Source organism: Bombina bombina, chromosome 3 (genome assembly GCF_027579735.1).
Source record: "Bombina bombina isolate aBomBom1 chromosome 3, aBomBom1.pri, whole genome shotgun sequence".
NCBI lineage: Eukaryota > Metazoa > Chordata > Amphibia > Anura > Bombinatoridae > Bombina > Bombina bombina.
The window spans coordinates 1,180,467,433-1,180,486,026 of record NC_069501.1 but is presented as its reverse complement, the minus strand read 5'-3'; the positions used below and the strand labels follow the sequence as shown (position 1 = coordinate 1,180,486,026).

The 18,594-nt window shown below is 38.6% G+C and overlaps 1 protein-coding gene across 1 annotated transcript in view; it reads left to right on the top strand.

The window, feature by feature from the left end:
- The window catches only part of PIWIL4 (piwi like RNA-mediated gene silencing 4), a 684,822-nt gene that overhangs the window by 245,625 nt on the left and 420,603 nt on the right, over positions 1–18,594 (top strand). Inside the window, exons 7-8 of the mRNA XM_053705591.1 lie at positions 12,163–12,274; positions 13,784–13,910. Coding sequence (XP_053561566.1) covers positions 12,163–12,274; positions 13,784–13,910 — 239 coding nt within the window. The remainder of the gene's footprint in view (positions 1–12,162; positions 12,275–13,783; positions 13,911–18,594) is intronic.

The window sequence follows — 18,594 nt, the reverse complement described above, 5'->3', positions numbered from 1 at the left end:
AGAGTTCCCTTTTTTTCAAAGTTCCGGTTTTATTTGTCCCTTTCTATCCCCTTTCTCCTCGGTCTGATTCTGCTGCTCCCTTAATGACACTGGTGCAGTGTCTAACAAAAATCCACTCCAAATCCAAGAAAAACCTGAAGCGCAGATTAAAAGGAAAAAACACAATCTAAGTGCAGTATTATAGATAAAAACAATTTCCTTAATTAAAAAACAAGATTGCACTCACAAACTTTAACCTCAACAGATGAGGTATGTGTATAGCACAGTACTGAAGTCCTCACGGCAAAAACTGTCTCTCTCTCCTCCGGTTATGGTATTAGTCCAACTGTGATCCTTAATTTTTAACACCCCAGAATGCACATCAGAGTGCCGTGTGATGGGCCACCAGTAACATAGATACAGTTCAAAAAAGTCCCAGACTACCGCTACTATACACGTCCGTCACAAGCCGGCTGGCAGACACGCAAGTCTTACACGTGGTATCGGGTATACAACGTCACAGCGTCACAAATGTGGGTGTGGCCTGACGCATTTCACAGGGCTCCTCCCTGCTTCCTCAGAGGCTCTGCCCACCAGCTGTCCATATGCGATATTTAAAGAAATCCTTAACTTGCTCCCTCCCATGACTGATATGTAAACAAGAGGGGATGCCTAGACATAACATCATATGAAAAAAAACAAACACCTCTTATGCATCACATAAATGATACACTACCAAACATTGTAACATAAATAACATATATCATACAATAATTCACATAATAAATATCAAATCCATTGTTAAAAAAATCCATTGTTAAAAAATATATAATTCATAATAATTCATAGGCTATCAATTTAAAAAAATCATATAAAATAGAAAACATTTTAAAAAAATGATATATAGTATAATACAAATATATATTTTAGTATAAATATATAAACACACAAAATAACAAAGATTTCATATGGAAAGAGCTTAAACACTACTCCCTACAAAATAAAAAAATATATAAACTATAATTCAATTTAGAAATACCACCCCATGATTCATGACCCCTTGTCTAATATTTCTAAGGTTTTCCCCTTGGCGTGTTTTTAGAAAACGTTTTGTGTGCCCTATGTAAAGCTTCTTACACGGGCACTCCAACAAATACACAGTGTATGTAGATCTACAATTCATAAGTTCTCTTATTTCAAATTCATAATTTACACCAAACACATGTTTTTTTTGGGTGTATATCCAATTGTTCCAGTATATGTGGTGTATCACAAACAAAAGATTTTAAACATGGTACTAAAGGTTTCAAAATGTGATCCACATACTCCGATAGCTTCGACGTTAACCCACCTATACCGGACACAATTGGTCTCCCCGGGGGATCCACCAATCCTTTGTGGATTTTGGGGAGATGATAAAAGATTGGTATAACTGGTTCCCTTACTTCCTTACTTCCCGAAACTCAAATTCCCCTCTAGTTAGAACTTCACTAAGTTTCCCCCTCTTAATATGTCCATTGTACTCTATTAAAAACTCTTGAGTGGGATTCTTTGTCAATATAGTATATGTGTTTACATCTCCAAGTAACCTCAGGGCTTCTTTCATATTGGCGACCCGATCCTGAACCACCACACCACCTCCCTTATCAGCACAGCGTACTACCAGCTCTAGATTGGTTTTTCAATTTCGTATTGCTACCTTTTCCTCTTTACTCAGATTGCTATTCTCCTTCTGAACCTTCCTACTTCTAGTTTTCCTACATATCTCCTTTAATTCTCCCTCCTTTAGTGAATTAAAAACTGGTATATAGTTACCCTTTGAATTAGTGGGATAAAAGGTAGACCTCTTAGTAAGGTGTGTATGGTCTATTGGGATATCCTTTGACTCAATCTCTAAAGACTCAAGGATTTCTACTGTTCTGTAGAAATTGTTTTCTATTTCCCCACTACTCCTATCCCCTCTCTGGGATGGGCTATCAACCAAAGATTCATCCAAATTAGAAATAAGAGTTTCTTCTACACTTTCTCCATTCCTATCTTTGAGGACCTGAAAATGTCTTGCTAAGGTTAATTTCCTCACCAATTTATTTCAATCAATATATAGTTCAAATTCTTTCGGACCATTCGAGGGCGCATATGACAAACCCTTCTTTAAAAGAGACAATTCATTTTGTGTTAGTGGTTTTGTCGAAATATTAAATATTTTTTGTTCATGAGAGTCTAATAGTGACTTTCTTTTACTTTTTTCCTTCTTGGCTCTATATGCCACTCCTCCCCTGCATCCTCGCTTTCGCTTTCTACATTCAATTTTGGATTCCTTTGCATCCCTTGGGTGCTGTACCCTAAAAAACATTCCTCTACAATTTCTTTGTTTCTTGGAAAATATTCCCCTATTTTACATTGTCTCTCACCATTAATCTTAATATCTCTATTTACTCTCTCATCAACCCTCTCCCTATGTGTGTTCCAATTCTTAGGGATAGCCCCTAATCACTCATTCCTTTCCTGGTATCCATATTAGAGTTTTGTCTACCCTTTGCACTTTGATTGCTATTTCCAAACCTGGAATGCTCAGTACCCTTCTCATTCATAGAATGGTATTGATTTTTCCTTTTGTCCTGATAAACCTTATTGGTATTTCTATTTTCCATATCTATCCCTTTACTATTATGATGATAAACCTTAGGATCTCTCATATCATCTCTTATGTTTTCCTTGTTGAAATTATTTTTGTTATTTTTATAGTAATGGTTATTCTTATTTTTATTATTATTAGTGTTGTTATTATTTCCACTAATAGTAATTTTAACCTTTTTTGGTTTATTCTTTGGTTGCCCATTCACATAATACCTATCACTATTATGATGGTTCTCCCTTATTTGTTCTGTGTCGCTTTATAGATGATATTTTGATTCTATGGCAAGGAGATCCGACAAGTGTAGTGAAATTTACGGAATATGCAAATATAAATCTATTAAACCTGTCTTTCACCACAGAATATAGCCGAGAGAAAATTAAATTTTTAGATCTTGAACTATATAATGAGAGAGGGATGATTTGCACTAAACTATATAGAAAGGGAACTGATACGAATGGATATTTACATGCAAAGGCCTAGATTTGGAGTTCGGCGGTAAAAGGGCTGTTAACGCTCCGCAGGCTTTTTTCTGGCCGCACCATAAATTTAACTCTGGTATCGAGAGTTTAAACAAATGCTGCGTTAGGCTCCAAAAAAGGAGCGTAGAGGATTTTTACCGCAAATGCAACTCTCGATACCAGAGTTGCTTACGGACGCGGCCGGCCTCAAAAACGTGCTCGTGCACGATTCTCCCATAGGAAACAATGGGACTGTTTGAGCTGAAAAAAAACCTAACACCTGCAAAAAAGCAGCGTTCAGCTCCTAACGCAGCCCCATTGTTTCCTATGGGGAAACACTTCCTACGTCTGCACCTAACACCCTAACATGTACCCCAAGTCTAAACACCCCTACCCTTACACTTATTAACCCCTAATCTGCCGCCCCCGCTATCGCTGACCCCTGCATTACACTTTTAACCCCTAATCTGCCGCTCCGTAAAACGCTGCCACCTACGTTATCCCTATGTACCCCTAATCTGCTGCCCTAACATCGCCGACCCCTATGTTATATTTATTAACCCCTAATCTGCCCCCCACAACGTCGCCGACACCTACCTACACTTATTAACCCCTAATCTGCCGAGCGGACCTGAGCGCTACTATAATAAAGTTATTAACCCCTAATCCGCCTCACTAACCCTATCATAAATAGTATTAACCCCTAATCTGCCCTCCCTAACATCGCCGACACCTACCTTCAATTATTAACCCCTAAACTTCCGATCGGAGCTCACCGCTATTCTAATAAATGTATTAACCCCTAAAGCTAAGTCTAACCCTAACACTAACACCCCCCTAACTTAAATATAATTTACATCTAACGAAATAAATTAACTCTTATTAAATAAATTATTCCTATTTAAAGCTAAATACTTACCTGTAAAATAAACCCTAATATAGCTACAATATAAATTATAATTATATTGTAGCTATTTTAGGATTAATATTTATTTTACAGGTAACTTTGTATTTATTTTAACCAGGTACAATAGCTATTAAATAGTTAAGAACTATTTAATAGTTACCTAGTTAAAATAATAACAAATTTACCTGTAAAATAAATCCTAACCTAAGATATAATTAAACCTAACACTACCCTATCAATAAAATTAATTAAATAAACTACCTACAATTACCTACAATTAACCTAACACTACACTATCAATAAATTAATTAAACACAATTGCTACAAATAAATACAATTAAATAAACTAGCTAAAGTACAAAAAATAAAAAAGAACTAAGTTACAGAAAATAAAAAAATATTTACAAACATAAGAAAAATATTACAACAATTTTAAACTAATTACACCTACTCTAAGCCCCCTAATAAAATAACAAAGCCCCCCAAAATAAAAAATTCCCTACCCTATTCTAAATTAAAAAAGTTACAAGCTCTTTTACCTTACCAGCCCTGAACAGGGCCCTTTGCGGGGCATGCCCCAAGAATTTCAGCTCTTTTGCCTGTAAAAAAAAACATACAATACCCCCCCCCCAACATTACAACCCACCACCCACATACCCCTAATCTAACCCAAACCCCCCTTAAATAAACCTAACACTAATCCCCTGAAGATCTTCCTACCTTGTCTTCACCATCCAGGTATCACCGATCCGTCCTGGCTCCAAGATCTTAATCCAACCCAAGCGGGGGTTGGCGATCCATAATCCGGTGCTCCAAAGTCTTCCTCCTATCCGGCAAGAAGAGGACATCCGGACCGGCAAACATCTTCTCCAAGCGGCATCTTCGATCTTCTTCCATCCGGTGCGGAGCGGGTCCATCTTGAAGCAGGCGACGCGGATCCATCCTCTTCTTCCGATGTCTCCCGACTAATGACGGTTCCTTTAAGGGACGTCATCCAAGATGGCGTCCCTCGAATTCCGATTGGCTGATAGGATTCTATCAGCCAATCGGAATTAAGGTAGGAATTTTCTGATTGGCTGATGGAATCAGCCAATCAGAATCAAGTTCAATCCGATTGGCTGATCCAATCAGCCAATCAGATTGAGCTCGCATTCTATTGGCTGATCGGAACAGCCAATAGAATGCGAGCTCAATCTGATTGGCTGATTGGATCAGCCAATCGGATTGAACTTGATTCTGATTGGCTGATTCCATCAGCCAATCAGAAAATTCCTACCTTAATTCCGATTGGCTGATAGAATCCTATCAGCCAATTGGAATTCGAGGGACGCCATCTTGGATGACGTCCCTTAAAGGAACCGTCATTAGTCGGGAGACATCGGAAGAAGAGGATGGATCCGCGTCGCCTGCTTCAAGATGGACCCGCTCCGCACCGGATGGAAGAAGATCGAAGATGCCGCTTGGAGAAGATGTTTGCCGGTCCGGATGTCCTCTTCTTGCCGGATAGGAGGAAGACTTTGGAGCACCGGATTATGGATCGCCAACCCCCGCTTGGGTTGGATGAAGATCTTGGAGCCAGGACGGATCGGTGATACCTGGATGGTGAAGACAAGGTAGGAAGATCTTCAGGGGATTAGTGTTAGGTTTATTTAAGGGGGGTTTGGGTTAGATTAGGGGTATGTGGGTGGTGGGTTGTAATGTTGGGGGGGGGGTATTGTATGTTTTTTTTTACAGGCAAAAGAGCTGAAATTCTTGGGGCATGCCCCGCAAAGGGCCCTGTTCAGGGCTGGTAAGGTAAAAGAGCTTGTAACTTTTTTAATTTAGAATAGGGTAGGGAATTTTTTATTTTGGGGGGCTTTGTTATTTTATTAGGGGGCTTAGAGTAGGTGTAATTAGTTTAAAATTGTTGTAATATTTTTCTTATGTTTGTAAATATTTTTTTATTTTCTGTAACTTAGTTCTTTTTTATTTTTTGTACTTTAGCTAGTTTATTTAATTGTATTTATTTGTAGCAATTGTGTTTAATTAATTTATTGATAGTGTAGTGTTAGGTTAATTGTAGGTAATTGTAGGTAGTTTATTTAATTATTTTATTGATAGTGTAGTGTTAGGTTTAATTATATCTTAGGTTAGGATTTCTTTTACAGGTAATTTTGTAATTATTTTAACTAGGTAACTATTAAATAGTTCTTAACTATTTAATAGCTATTGTACCTGGTTAAAATAATTACAAAGTTGCCTGTAAAATAAATATTAATCCTAAAATAGCTATAATATAATTATAATTTATATTGTAGCTATATTAGGATTTATTTTACAGGTAAGTATTTAGCTTTAAATAGGAATAAGTTATTTAATAAGAGTTAATTTATTTCGTTAGATAAAAATTATATTTAACTTAGGGGGGTGTTAGTGTTAGGGTTAGTGTTAGCTTTAGGGGTTAATACATTTATTAGAATAGCGGTGAGCTCCGGTCGGCAGATTAGGGGTTAATAATTGAAGGTAGGTGTCGGCGATGTTAGGGAGGGCAGATTAGGGGTTAATACTATTTATGATAGGGTTAGTGAGGCGGATTAGGGGTTAATACATTTATTATAGTAGCGCTCAGGTCCGCTCGGCAGATTAGGGGTTAATAAGTGTAGGCAGGTGTCGGCGACGTTGAGGGGGGCAGATTAGGGGTTAATAAATATAATATAGGGGTCGGCGATGTTAGGGGCAGCAGATTAGGGGTACATAGGGATAACGTAGGTGGCGGCGATTTGCGGTCGGAAGATTAGGGGTTAATTATTGTAAGTAGCTGGCGGCGACGTTGTGGGGGGCAGGTTAGGGGTGAATAAATATAATACAGGGGTCGGCGGGGTTAGGGGCAGCAGATTAGGGGTACATAAATATAACGTAGGTGGCGGTCAGGCAGATTAGGGGTTAAAAATTTTAATCGAGTGGCGGCGATGTGGGGGGAGCTCGGTTTAGGGGTACATAGGTAGTTTATGGGTGTTAGTGTACTTTAGGGTACAGTAGTTAAGGGCTTTATGAACCGGCGTTAGCCAGAAAGCTCTTAACTCCTGCTATTTTCAGGCGGCTGGAATTTTGTCGTTAGAGCTCTAACGCTCACTTCAGAAACGACTCTAAATACCAGCGTTAGAAAGATCCCATTGAAAAGATAGGCTACGCAAATGGCGTAGGGGGATCTGCGGTATGGAAAAGTCGCGGCTGAAAAGTGAGCGTTAGACCCTTTAATCACTGACTCCAAATACCAGCGGGCGGCCAAAACCAGCGTTAGGAGCCTCTAACGCTGGTTTTGACGGCTACCGCCGAACTCCAAATCTAGGCCAAAGAGTGGTCATCATCCACAATGGATCCGTAATATACAGTTCGGTCAGTTCCAGAGAGCAAAACGTAATTGTACTAATCTGTTTGATTTTTAGAGGGAATCAGAAATTATTGAACAGAGATTCATAGTGAAAGGTTATCCCAAAGAACAATTAGAGGTAGCCCGAGCAAAAGTGAGGGGGATGGAACGGAAAGATCTCATCGGGGAAAAGGAAAAAGGAGGAGAAGGATAGTTCAGGAAAGAAAGATATATTCTTCGTCACCAAGTATAACTATGCTTTTAAGGAGATAGATAAAGCAATAAGGAAACATTGGCCCTTAGTTATGTGGGATCCAATCTTGAAGAAATGTGTATCAGAGGATTGTAGGATTGTGTATAACAAAAACATGAGCTTGAAGAATATCATTTGCCCCAGCCTTCTGAAACAAGGAATGAGAGAGAATTGGCTTAGGGATAGGTCAAAAGGTTTTTTTGGTTGTGGGAGAGCTAAGTGTGAGTGTTGTGCACATATACACCCCAAAAAAACATGTGTTTGGTGTAAATGATGAATTTGAAATAAGAGAACTTATGAATTGTAGATCTACATACACTGTGTATTTGTTGGAGTGCCCGTGTAAGAAGCTTTACATAGGGCGCACAAAACGTTTTCTAAAATCACGCCTAGGGGAGCACCTTAGAAATATTAGACAAGGGGTCATGAATCATGGGGTGTCAGCTCATTTTTTTGAAAAACATGGCCAAGATGACAGAGGTTTGAAAATTAAGGCCATTGAACAGGTAAAAAGAGTTATTAGGGGAGGGGATAGATTATTAGAACTGAGAAAGCGAGAAACATACTGGATTCATAGATTGGGAACTATTGAACCAGAGGGAATGAATAGGGACATTGATCTTGCCGCATTTATTGAATAACCTATCTTATTATAAGATATAGGACAGGATTAATTATAAGTTATAATAATAAATAGTATATTTTTTGTCCGCTATAAACACTAAATGGCCCTTGGTTGGGAAGAACTCCTTTCCATTTTCTCAGACTTATGCATGTAAGGTCCTTTAGAGACACATATAGGTGAATGTGTGCATACATATACATATTTATCCCCTTTAACGTTTGAATTAGAGAATGACTTTTTTGAGTCTTTTAGCATCCCAGGTTTGATGAGATATGTTGGGACCCTATGTCTTTAATGGATTTTTTATGATTGGTATTCTACATGCAGCCTGTGTATTTCTTAATTTAATTATAGTTTATATATTTTTTTATTTTGTAGGGAGTAGTGTTTAAGCTCTTGCCGTATGAAATTTTTGTTATTGTGTGTGTGTATATATTTATACTAAAATATATACAGGTATACCTCACTTTACAGCGCTTCACTTTACAGCGATTCGCTAATACAGCGCTTTGTGGAGCTGAAGTTCAACCTCCAAGGATTTTGAAACAGTGCTGTAAATCATTGTGAGATTGCAAGAAAAGTGACTGGCCCCATTTTGTTATGCTTAGTTCACTCTGTTAACTGCTTTGCAGTGCAATCTGTGTCTCAGTGCTATAGTCTGGCAAATTTTACTACAGTAATTGTCACTATTTTACAGGTAAAGTATTTATTGAATACTAATTGAATACTTGCTGTGCTAGTTAAACTAAACGTAGCACTATTGCACTTCTAATATATGTTAGTTCAAACATGTTTTTAAGATTTTAAACACTGAAAAGAAAGCTAAAACTGCCTTGTTTCACTGTAAGGCGGTTTTCACTTTACAGTGGGGCTCCGGTCCCTAACCCGCTGTATGAGCGGGGTATACCTGTATTTGTATTATACTATATATAATTTTTTTAAAAATGTTTTCTATTTTATATGTTTTTTTTTAAATTGATAGCCTATGAATTATTATGAATTATATATTTTTTAACAATGGATTTTTTAACAATGGATTTGATATTTATTATGTGAATTATCGTATGATATATGTTATTTATGTTACAGTGTTTGGTAGTGTATCATTTATGTGATGCATAAGAGGTGTTTAGTTTTTTCATATGATGTTATGTCTAGGCATCCCCTCTTATGTATCAGTCGCATATGGACAGCTGGTGGGCAGAGCCTCTGAGGAAGCAGGGAGGAGTCCTGCGAAATGCATCAGGCTACGCCCACGTTTGTGACGCTGTGACGTTGTATACCCGATACCACCGTGTAAGACTTGCGTGTCTGCCAGCCGGCTTGTGACGGTCACATATAGTAGCGGTAGTCGGGGACTTTTTTGAATTGTATCTATGTTACTGATAGCCCATCACATGGCACTCTGATGTGCATACTGTGGTGTTAAAAATTAAGGATCACAGTTGGACTAATACCATAACCGGAGGAGAGAGACACAGTTTTTGCCATGAGGACTTCAGTACAGTGCTATACACATACCTCATCTGTTGAGGTTAAAGTTTGTGAGTGCAATCTTGTTTTTTAATAAAGGAAATTGTTTTTATTTATAATACTGCGCTTAGATTGTGTTTTTTCCTTTAAATCTGCGCTTCAGGTTTTTCTTGGATTTGGAGTGGATTAATCTAACAATAAACTACCAATAGCCCTTAAAAGAGCCTTTCACATGGCATTGCCCTAAAGAAATCAGCTCTTTTAAACAAAAAATACAAAGTCCCCACTAACAGTACAACCCCACCCACCCAACCCCCAAAATAAAAAAGACCTAACTAAAAAAAACTAATCTACACCTTGCCCCTTAAGGGGCATTTGTATGGGCATTGCCCTTAAAAGGGCAATCAGCCCTTTTAGTGCACATAAAAATAAAAAAAGACACTAAACCCAAAATAGGTACTCACCATTCTTGAAGTCCGGCAGTGAAGGTCTTCTTCTAGGCGGCTCCATCTTCATCCAGTGTGGGAGCATCTTCAATCTTCATTCCGGTGACGCGGAGGTGGGGGGGAGTGGAGGCGGATAGGCAGCGGCACAGTCATCCAATGTTGTGGATCCTCTTCATGTGATCGTACACCGCACACTGAAGCTTGAATTCAAGGTACCCCTTTTATATTAAAGCACCTTGCATTCTTATTGGCTGAAAATTTCAAATCAGCCAATAGGATGAGAGCTGCTTAAATCCTATTGGCTGATTTAAACAGACAATAGTATATAAGCAGCTCTTATCCTATTGGCTGATTTGAAATTTTCAGCCAATAGGAATGCAAGGATACCCCTATATAAAAGGGGTACCTTGCATTCAAGATTTAGTGTGCGGTGCACGATCACATAAAGAGGATCCTCCACGTTGGATGACTGCGCCTCCGCCAATCTGCCTCCGCTCCGCAAGGATGAAGATTAAAGTTGGTTCCGCACTGGATGCAGATGGAGCGCTGTGCTTCAGGAATGGTGAGTACTGATTTTGGGGTTAGTGATAGGATTTTTTTTTTTATTTTTGGGGTAGCTTTTTTGATAGATTAGTTTTTTTTTTATTTAATGGGCTGTAAAAGAGCTGAATACCCTTTTAACGGCAATGCCCATACAAATTCCCTTTTCGGGGCAATGGTTAGATTAGGTTTTTTTTAGTTAGGATTTTTTATTTTGGGAGGTGGGGTTTGTAATGTTAGGGGGGACTTTGTAGTTTTGTTGGGGTAAAAGAGATGGTATCTTTAGGGCAATGCCTTACAAAAGGCCCTTTTAAGGGCTATTGGTAGTTTGTTTTATAGATTAGGGGGTTTTGTTATTTTAGAGTGGCATTTTTATTTTTTAAACGGGGTATTAGATTAGGAATATATTTTTTTATTTTGGATAATTATGTTTGTTACTTTCTGTAATGTTAGATTTTGCTATTTTGTTTAATTTTAGAGTTTATTTATTGTAATGTTATGTTTATTTTTGTAGTGTTAGGATTTAAAAATGTTGTAATTTAGGTTTTTTATTTTTTGGTATCTTTTTTTTTTTTTTTAAATAGTAATATTAGGTTTATTAATAGTTTAAACTTGGTTGTTTTTTTCACTGGTAAGTTTTTATTTATTTTAATGTAGTTATATTGTAACTTTAATTTAAAGTTAGGGGGTGTTAGGTTTAGGGGTTAATAGTTTAATTTATTTTGTTGTGACGTGGGGGGATGGCAGTTTAGGGGTTAATAGGTGGATTAGGTGTTAACGATGTGGGGGGTTGGCGGTTTAGGGGTTAATAGGTGGCTTATGGGTGTTAGTGTACTTTGTAACATATTATTTATGTGTTTAGTGAAACATTTTTGTTCTGCAAAATCCATAACTACTGGTCTTTGATTGCGGAATAGATAATTGCGGTATAGGCTATAATTTTAGCGGAATAGCCATACTGCACAACTTGTAATACCGAGTAGCTGTTTTTTAAGCGGTAAAGCCATACCACACAACTTATAACCCGGGTCTATATGTGGTAATAAATTTCACCCTCTTTTGAATATTTTTCCCTACTAATGTCCCTTTATTGGTCACCATTAATTAATCCCTAGGGGTATCTAAGATACTATTTGTAGCTTGTTCTACTAGTATAGGATCATAACATTTTTAGTTAGTACATCCGCTTCTCTATGGAAGTCCTCATCCCTGGTACAATTTCGTCTGATTCTCCTAAATTGACCTGCTGTGATGTGGGACTTCCAACTAGATTAATGGCCACTGTTAGAATTTAAGAATCCATTTTTTGTCAGTTGGTTTTCTAAAATTTCTAGTAGCTACTTTTTAATATTCGTCCACAAATAATATTAAATCTAAGAATTCAACGTCTTCTACTATAATTTTATTTGTGAAGCTTAGGTTATAAGGATTATTATTAATGTTTCCAATAAAATTGCAGATTTTTTTTATTATTATTTTTATTTTTTTAAACAGGTACAACAACAGAACATACCGAGTTGATGACATTGATTGGTCTCTTAAACCAACAGACAAGTTTCAGAAAAAGGATGGATCACAGATTTCATATATGGACTATTACAAAGAGGTATGCATTATTTTGTGGACTGGCTGATAGATTATACATGTTTTGGGATTGATTAGTAGTTCTGAATATAGAGATATTATCATAAAATACATTTGAGAAATAATTTGTTCCTATATTGTGACATACAATGGCAGACGTATTACTGAAATTCTAAGCCTTTAATTTCTCCCTTTTTAAAACAAACAATTCCATCATGCCCAAATTATTATTCTACATTTCCTTAGAGTTTTATGAGCTGTTTTTTCATTTAGAATTTAATTTATGAATTTATATGAGTGATATGCAGCCAAGAAATTTTTATTCCAAAAACACATTTAAATTTGTTTTGTTTTTTTAAAACTAATGTAAATGTTTCAAAGCTACAGATGAAAAGTTCATCTGTAGCTACAATACTTACCTTAATGTACTCTTCTTTCCAGAGCCCTGGCCGCACTTACAGTAGAATTAACGCTCTTGGTTTTCAGAACCTGCACTAACTTTAGCGCAGTTCCTGTGAGCCGAGTGCGCTAGGCCTACTGTTAGCGCGGCTGTGGCTCTGGCAAGAAGAGCACATTAAGTATTAATCCCTTAAAAAAATAAACTAATGAATACTGACAATTTTCTTCAGTATTTTTTTGTCTTCTTTCATTTTCTTTGTTCATTTATTTGGATATTCATTTTGTGAAAACAAAAATCTGATTTTCGTCAAAAATGTGCATCTCTGTACTCTCCTTACATACTCTTGATCTACTGTGTATGTACTCTCATGACATTACTATTCATAATAGGATACGCTAACTATATTTATACCACCTATAGTTTCCTAGATTAAGTAGATAGATGTCTCCCTAGTGGTTTTAATCAAGGCACAATGCAAACCCCTAAATGTATGATACATGAGACCTTCATATAGGACACCAGAAGAATAAGACACCTCCCATAGAGCGTCCCAAAACCTACCCAATGAGGGTTCGCTCATATCAATCAAAAATAGCTGAGACCTAAAGATAGAGGTTAGTAGGAGCATAGCATTTCGGATCCCAGATGCCCCTTGCAGCTTCAGCGAGTTTATAATATTTTCAGATCTAGCAACTGTTCCTTGGCATACCTGTATCATTTTCCTTTGTAGCAGTTAATAATTGATATGCCAAATACTCCCTCCCTTAATTAAGGCAGCTCTTGTCTGCAGACTTACCCCAACCCCAGTTCTATAATAATAAACATGTCTACCTAACACTACTCATTAGGTTACTTCAATGTCTACTACTTATGATTGTTAAAATGAAACTACTATTTTATCTCTATTTTATGGTAGTCCATTACTGTTGTATTTTTGGTTGTTTATATACATAACCTCAATAAAAAATTATTTAAAAAAAAAATAAAAAAAATGTGCATCTCTAATTTATATTCATTTTTATTTGATATATTCTATGAATAGCTCATTACACTTAGTTGTTTTTCTTTGTGTGCTGCTGATTGAGTGGAACTATATGTACTGATCAGAGTTTGTTTAAACCCTCTGTGTAGCAATATGGCATATCCCTGACTGATTTCAATCAGCCCATGTTGGTCAGTATGCTGAAGGCTAAAAAGAATGAAAAGCCTGATACTCCTCATGCTGTCCATTTGATTCCAGAGCTGTGCTATCTGACAGGTACTGTATCAATCCATAAGGTAAATATCCTACTAGCGAATGTATAACATTATACAGATACCTGTTTTTAGATGTTTGCTAGCCCCAAATTCACTTATATCAAACAGCCATTAAAATAAAAAAATGTAATCCTACATAAAGGGCTTGATTATGAGTCGAGCGCTATCTTAACATGTTAAGATAGTTATGAGTTATAAGGGGTTAAAGTGAAGGGATGTGGGATGTTAGAAAAAAAATGTGTATATACACATATAAGCACATAAAAATATATATATATATATAAGCAAATACATATGTATTTATTGCTTGCCAACGCTGTGCAAATTGCCCGCTGTGCTAGGTTGTTTGTTGTGGCTGGCAGCATGAAAACAAGACTCCCATTGGAGCAAATGGAAGCACACTCTCGTGAGCACTTGACTTGTAATTTACATTTACATGGTAATACTGAGTGGTGCGCAAATATTGCGATTCCCTCATAATCTAGCCCAAAATGTTTAATTCATCAAAAATAACAATATTCTTGGTACGGCGTGTGCTAGGTGCAGTGTGAGCTAGGTACAGCGGGTGCTAGGTATTATGTGTGCTAGGTACAATGTGTGCTAGGTTCAATGTGTGCTAGGTACTGCATGTGCCAGGCAAGGGGGGTGCCGGGTACGGCGTGTGCTAGGTGCAATGTGAGCTAGGTACAGCGGGTGCTAGGTATTATGTGTGCTAGGTACAATGTGTGCTAGGTTCAATGTGTGCTAGGTACTGCATGTGCCAGGCAAGGGGGGTGCTGGGTACGGCGTGTGCTAGGTGCAATGTGAGCTAGGTACAGCGGGTGCTAGGTATTATGTGTTCTAGGTACAATGTGTGCTAGGTACAATGTGTGCTAGGTACAATGTGTGCTAGGTACAATGCGTGCTAGGTACAATGCGTGCTAGGTACAATCTGTGCTAGTTACAATGTGTGCTAGGTACAATGTGTGCTAGGTACTGCATGTGCCAGGCAAGGGGGATGCCGGGTACGGCGTGTGCTAGGTGCAGTGTGAGCTAGGTACAATGTGTGCTAGGTATAATGTGTGCTGGGTACAGCGGGTGCTGGGTACAGCGTGTGCTGGACACAGCGTGTGCTAGGTACAATGTGTGCTAGGTACAATGTGTTCTAGGTGCAGTGTGCGTTAGATATAATGAGTGCTAGTTACAATGAGTGCTAGATTCACTGTGTGCTAGGTACTGCGTGTGCTAGGCAAGGTGGGTGCCGGGTACGGCGTGTGCTAGGTACAGTGTGTGCTAGGTACAGTGGGTTCTAGGTAACGTGTGCTGGGTACAATGTGCATTAGGTACAATGTGTGCTAGTTACTAGGTGTGCTAGGAACAGTGTGTGCTGGGTACAGTGTGTACTAGGTACAATGTGTGTTAAGTACAGTGTGTTCCAGGTATATTGTGTGCTGGGAACTGTGTGCACTGGGTATGGTTTGCGCTAAGTACAATGAGTTTTAAGTACAGTGTGTGCTTGGTATAATGCTTGTTGGATACGGCATGTGCTAGGTGTAATGAGGGCTAGGTGCAGTGGGTGTTAGGCACAATGAGTGTTAGGTATAGTGTGTACTAGATACAATGTGCATCTTACTTGTCTCTAGAATTAAACCTAATTTATAAGTACCACGTCCCCCCCCCTTTTTCTAGAGCCCACACTAAGGTTCCATATTGGTGAATTATTTTCACCACAAATCCCTGCAATTTACTTATGATATATCAATTTTTGAACAGCTATTGCAACCGGACCTGCGTGTCCGATCCCTTTGTTTGTGTATGTTTGAACAGGGGTCCTGCTTGTCCCCAAGTGTTACCTTCCTTTCTAAAACCGAATAAAAATTCATTTAATAAAAAAAAAGAAAAAAAATAACAATCTTGCAAGATACATTCATTGGGGCTTATTTTTCAATGTCTGGCGGACATGATTAACTGTAGAGTATCATGTCGGCCAGACATTACTGAATACCGACAGCATACGCTGTCGGCATTTAACATTGCACAAGCAGTTCTGGTGAACGTTTTTAAAGCGGCAATATGGTCACCCTATATATATGCAGCCACCAATCAGCAGCTAGAACCTAGGTTCTTTGCTGCTCCTGACCTTACCTAGATAAACTTTTTGTCAAAGCATAACAATAGTTAAATTGGAAAGTTGTTTAAAATTGTGTGCTCTGTCTAAATCCTGAATGTCTATTTATGGCTTTACTGTCCCTTTAAAACATTTCTTTAGTTTTTTTTATATAATGCAGTGTTTAATTACTTTAGTTATATTGTAAATATATTTTAAAAAAATGTCTCTAATGACCCTTTAAACTGTATACAACTGTCATGCACTGTATCCTAAAAACAAACAGAAAATGAGAGGCTCGCTGCATTTGTTGTTTCTCAATCTTTGCCGAAAATTACTGAAAAACCTGCAGCGTAGTTTTTCTCAGTGTATTTTTATGGTGGATTTTTGCTGTACGTGTGTTTTCTTCAAATGACTTGCAGTGTTATTTTTACATGTTATTAAATAAGCAGCTTATTATACAGTGATAAAGGGAAAATAAAACTAAAAATCAAATTGGATTTCATTGTATGAAAAATTAAAAAGCATGCAGAAATACAGGTGTTGCTATCGCTATGACAACTTGCAAATGTGTGTTTGTACCTCGCCTTACAGGATATAGCACATCAGCAGTGAATCTGTTTAAAGTTATCTTGAAAATCTGTAATATAAAGAACCAAATGAATCAGCTCTGTTCTGTATCTTTATGCTGACATGACATGGTATGTGTTTTGTGCACTCATTCGTAATAATTGTAGACAATTAATGCCTCTGACGAAGCGTGATTGGACCCGCAAAACGTGTAAGGCCACGCCCACAAGCCATAGCTGTCAGGGTTTTACCCTGCTTTGTTTGCTATGTGCTGCTGGCTGACATTTTACTTACCTCTTTCACTGAATCTGCTGCAGAGTGTGTAATGCTGCTCACTCATCTGGGCACCCTCTTATGGCCAAACTGGTGATCATCATCAGTGTGAGACAGGTTGCAGTCCCAAGATTATGATGTCACACTTTTAAAGGGCCTCTGTTCAGTATGCTCTTGCCCTTGTGTTGTCTCAGACTTGTTTGTGAGTTCCTGTGTTCCAGTTCCTGTGTATTACCTGACTTGTCTGACGTCCCTTCTGGTTCCTGATCCCTGGCTTGTCCCTGACTTTGCTGTTTTCCTAGTTCCTGATCCCTGCTCATCTGACTACTCGCTTTGGCTCCTGACTCGACTCGTCTGACTACCACCTCTGGCTTTGACTCCTGGCTTGTCATTTGGCTTGTGGACTTTCTATTATTTCTTGTTATTAATAAAGGTGTGATTACTTTTTACACTTCATGTCTTTGTCTGATTCCTGGTACCCTGACATTTTGCAAGAGCCATGAATCCTGATGGTGCTTATAATACACCTTTACCCACCATCATTTCCAGGATGGATGAACAGGATCAACGCTTGGATCAATTTGCACTAGCCCTGCAAACCCTTTGACTCGCACTGCATATTTGGATCAAAGTTATGGCTGCTCCTGTTTCCGCTGCTGCATATAGTTCTACCAGGAGCATGTCCGGTTCTTCACCTCTAACTCAGCAATATGGAGGCGATCCTAATCAGTGCAGAGGGTTTTTAAACCAGGTGGGCATTTATTTTGAGATGTTACCTCAGGCGTTTCCCTCTGACAGAGCTAAGGTAGGATTTCTCATCTTTTTACTTTTTGACACAGCTCTTGCTTGGGCTAATCCCTTGTGGGAGACTAATAAATCTGTGATTTCTAATTACCCTGAATTTGTTGCCTCCTTTCAAAGGTTATTTGATGTTCCAACTCGCTCCTCCTCTGCTGCCAACGACTCATGTCTATTTAGCAAGGTTCGAGATCTGCCATGCCATTGAGTTCCGTACGCTTGCCGCAGAGGTAGGTTGGAACAATGAAGCCCTTGTTGCCGCCTTCTTTCATGGGCTCTCTGATGCGATTAAAGATGAAGTTGCTGCCAGAGATTTACCAGAGGATCTCGAGACTTTGGTGTCTTCTTTAATCCTAATTAACATCAGACTCAGAGAGAGGCCCTCTTTCAAGGAACGCTTGCGGAAGTCTCCTGTTGCGTTGTCTCCTACATTTTCGTTCCCACCCATGCCTCCCTCTCCTCCCATTCCTCCTGGTCCTGAGTCACCAGGTACTGCTGAGCCGATGCAGTTGGGATTCATGCGTCTCTCCGTGGTGGAGAAGGTCTTTAGGCAGAGGGAGGAGCTCTGCATCTATTGTGGGTTACATAACCACCTTTTAAAGTCTTATCCTACACGGCAGGGAAACGATCGCCCTAAGGTCCTGTTGGGGGCAGACCTTGAGTGGTTTATCCTCGTCACTGGAACTGCTAAAGGAGAAAACTTTGGTCATGGTTGTCCTTTCCTGGGTGGGCTCCTTCATAGTCACCCAAGCTCTTGTTGGTGCTACAGGCTATTTCATTGACAGTGCTTTTGTATCACAGCACTCCATTCCTGTATTGCCTTGGTTCGTTCAGCTTGCTATTGAGGCCATTGATGGCATACCCCTTCAGCCCACACTCGTTACTCACGAAACCGCTCTGTTATCCATGGCTGTTGGGGCTCTCCATTTTGAAACCCTCCAGTTCCAGGTGATAAACT